This window comes from Sinocyclocheilus rhinocerous, unplaced genomic scaffold (assembly GCF_001515625.1).
Source record: "Sinocyclocheilus rhinocerous isolate Xijiao unplaced genomic scaffold, SAMN03320098_v1.1 scaffold3689, whole genome shotgun sequence".
Lineage (NCBI taxonomy): Eukaryota > Metazoa > Chordata > Actinopteri > Cypriniformes > Cyprinidae > Sinocyclocheilus > Sinocyclocheilus rhinocerous.
Genome location: NW_015624251.1, coordinates 227,026 through 230,835, shown reverse-complemented (window position 1 = coordinate 230,835; position 3,810 = coordinate 227,026). Strand labels below are relative to the sequence as shown.

The 3,810-nt window shown below is 35.4% G+C and overlaps 1 protein-coding gene across 1 annotated transcript in view; it reads right to left on the bottom strand.

Annotated features, from left to right (window-relative positions):
- Positions 1-6: 6 nt before the first annotated feature.
- The window catches only part of ulk3 (unc-51 like kinase 3), a 14,955-nt gene continuing 11,151 nt past the window's right edge, over positions 7-3,810 (bottom strand). The window contains exons 13-15 of the mRNA XM_016552284.1: positions 1,205-1,252; positions 1,075-1,138; positions 7-178 (exon numbers count right to left, since the gene is read on the bottom strand). Coding sequence (XP_016407770.1) covers positions 162-178; positions 1,075-1,138; positions 1,205-1,252 — 129 coding nt within the window. The 3' untranslated portion in view covers positions 7-161. The remainder of the gene's footprint in view (positions 179-1,074; positions 1,139-1,204; positions 1,253-3,810) is intronic.

The following is a 3,810-nucleotide window of genomic DNA, read 5'->3' as shown; positions in this document are numbered from 1 at the left end:
CCTTTAAATCGAGAGGAGTGATTTTACAGTCGGGACTCTTTGCCTTCAGGAGTGAAAGTCTTTTTCTCAGATGAAAACCGTCTGCCAGGAGCCAATCAGATGCTGTGAATTCTCCGGCCGTGTGACACGCTGCATCCGTTGCCATGGCGAGAACCCGCAGCTCACTGTAAACAACAAGCTGAGAGAGAGAGAGCGAGAGAGAGAGAGAGAGAGAGAGAGAGAGAGAGAGACAGAGAGAGAGAGAGAGAGTCAATTTACATATAACCAGCCAGTGAGTGTAGAAGCGTATTTCACACATAATTATTCTGCCTTTTGCTCAGGTTGAAGAATTATTTATTATCAGGGATCCAATAAAAAGTGATTCTTTAGATGTTTAAAAAAAAAAAAAAAACCTTGGTAACACTTTACAATAAGGTTCCATTTGTTAACATTAACCATGTAAAATACTTCTAAAGTATTTACTGATCTTAGTTAATGTTGATTCCCACATTTACTAATGCATTATTAAAATCAAAAGTTGTATCTATTAACATTATTTAATAGACCTGAGCTAACATGGACTAACTATGAACAGTTGTGTTTTTATTAACTAATGTTAACAAATATTAATAAATACTGTAACAAATGTATTGCTCATTGGTAGTTAATGCATTAAATATGGTTAACAAATAGAACCTTATTGTAAAGTGTTACCAAAAACATGTTATTTTTATTATTCTATTTATTTTAATGTATTTTTATTTATGATTTTTATCATTTTATTTTATTTTAATTGTTACTTATATAGTTTTTATTAATTTGTATTAATTATTTTTTATTTCAGTATTAGTTTTAGTTATTTAGGTACTTTATGTTAAAGGAACAGTTCATGAAAATGAAAAATATTTATGACTTTAACTATTTTTTTTTCATTTAAATTTATTAATTTTATCTATTTATTTTAAAATTTTAATTGTAACTTTAAGGAACCCATGAAATGGTTTAGATGAGCAGTTTTCCTTCCTAGGGATGATTTATTTCCTGTAGAAACAGGAAGTTGGGGAAGCACATTATATGAGTATGATCTGTACTTACAGGATCTCACAGATTCAGCAGCGGCGTCCTTCTTCAGCGATTCGTCCGTCTGAGTTTCCCGCATCTGCAAACACACGCTTTAGATGATGCTTCACTAAACGAGCGGAGCGAGAGATACGACAGTGTTTACCTTGATCAGCTCTTTGAGGTATTCAGCTCGACTCATCAGACTTTTAATCTGCAAGAGAAAATCAGGAGATAAATATTCATATTCAACTCATAACTCGAGTGATTAAACAGATGCATCTCGCTGCAAGGCACCCATACAGTGTTTACATGACACCACTAGATTTACTAGACATCAATCAATCTGATTCATAAAAGTGGTTTTGCATGAGCGAGGAGCAGGTTTTGTGAATGTCTGAGCGTCTGTGTTTTCTCTCGGAGCATGGAGATGGTTTTTTTAGCTGAGGGCCGCACGTTTAACCAATTATAATAAGGTCAGTATTGCCAGAAGTTAATTTTCATATCATTGACATACTATTTTTTTATTAAGTTTTTTATTTTTATTTTTTATTAATATTTCAAATTAGATTTTAGTTTCACATTTTGCATTTTCTTTTTAATTTCAGTTAAAAAGTTTGAGTCATTTTGTGTATTTTTTTAAAATGTCTATATAGTTTTTATTAATTTTTATTTCAGCATTAGTTTTAGTTATTTCAGTATTTCATGTTAACGCAACAGTTCACCCAAAAATGACAAAATAATATATTTTGAAGAATGTTGATAAGCAAACAGCTGCTGGTAGCCATTGACTTCCATAGTATTTATTTTTCTCCATACTATGGAAGTCAATGGCTATCGGCAGCTGTTTGTTTATCAATACTCTTCAAACTATCTTCTTTTGTGTTGAACAGAAGAAAGAAACTCATACAGGTTTGGAACAACTTGAGGGTGAGTAAATGATGACAGAACTTTCATTTATGTTTATTTATTTGCGCTTCAACGTTCCTCTGCTCATAGAGCTTTTTAGATGAAATCCTATTGGGTAAACTGACAGTGGGCGGAGTCACACAGACCAAAACAAAAACAGACATTCCGACACAGAACACACATTTCAAAGCAGAAAGACGAGTAAAGTTCGCAAACGAACTTTGAAGTTGGCTTGAAAAAGCCTTGTCTGAATGTTTGAAGCAGTTGTAAAAGCTTGAAGTTTGAAAGTTTAGATAAATGTTGATAGCATGTTGCTAGCATGATTTAACACATTGCTAACATGATTTAACATGTTGCTAGCATGTTCCTAACATGATTAGCATGTTGCTAGCATGTTTTTAGCATGATTACCATGTTGTTAACATGTTGGTAGCATGTTTTTAGCACGACTACCATGTTGTTAGCATTTTTGGCATTATTAGCATGTTGCTAGCATGATTAACATGTTGATAGTATGTTGCTAGCATGTGTTTAACATGACTTGCATGTTGCTAGCATATTCTTAGCACGATTAACATGTTGATAGCCTGTTTCTAGAATGATTATCATGTTGTTACCATTTTTAGCATGATTAGCATGTTTCTAGCATGATTAACAAGTTGCTTGCATGTTGTTAACATATTTCTAACATGATTATCATGTTTGTAACATGATTAGAAAGTTGTTAAAAATTTTTGCATGATCATCATGTTGCTAGTTCTAACCCTACCCCTATCCCATGATTAACATGTTGCTAACATGTTTCTAGCATGATTAGCATGTTGTTAGCATGTTTCTAGCATGAAAAAATGACATCAGCACCTTTAAAGCCTTGATATTGGAATGTGGTTTTTGTGCAGATTGCGTCTGATGCATGAGTCATGTGACAGCCGTTCATGAGCCCATAATGACATATGGAGCACTCAGGGTTTCATTCAGACGTCACAAGCACATAAATAGTGATCTTCTCACCTCGCTGTGGAGCAGCTCTCTGCGCCGGCCCTGAGATTCAGCTGCAGGAGACAGACAAACATATCAGCTCATAACAACACACACCACTGCGGACGGCTTCACTTTCCATACATATATACACACATGATAACACTGACGAATGCTGACTTCTGCTTTTAAACCTCCAGAGAGTAACTAGCGGGTTTTAGCACGTTGCTATGTAGTTGCTATGGTGTTCTGAGTGGTTATGTTGCTATGCAGTTGCTAGAGTGTTTTGAGCGGTTGTTAATTTGTTGCTATGGTGTTCTGAGTGGTTATGTTGCTATGTAGCTGCTATGGTGTTCTGAGTGGTTATGTTGCTATGTAGTTGCTAGGGTGTTCTGAGTGGTTATGTTGCTATGTAGTTGCTAGGGTGTTCTGAGTGGTTGTTAATTTGTTGCTATATGGTTGCTACATTGTTCTGAGTGGTTGTTAATATGTTGCTATGCGGACACTAGGGGTTCTGAGTGGTTTTTATAATGTTTCTAGATGGTTGCAATTATGTTCTGAGTGGTTACGGTGTTGTTATGCAGTTGCTAGGGTGTTCTGAGTGGTTCTTAATGTGTTGCTATGTGGTTGCTAGGGTGTTTTGAGTGGTTGTTAATTTGTTGCTATTGTGTTCGTGCTACTATGTAGTTGCTAGGGTGTTCTGAGTGGTTCTTAATGTGTTGCTATGTGGTTGCTAGGGTGTTTTGAGTGGTTGTTAATTTGTTGCTATGGTGTTAGTGCTACTATGTAGTTGCTAGGTTGTTCTGAGTTGTTGCTAATTTGTTGCTATATGGTTGCTACATTGTTCTGAGTGGTTGTTAATATGTTGCTATGCGGACACTAGGG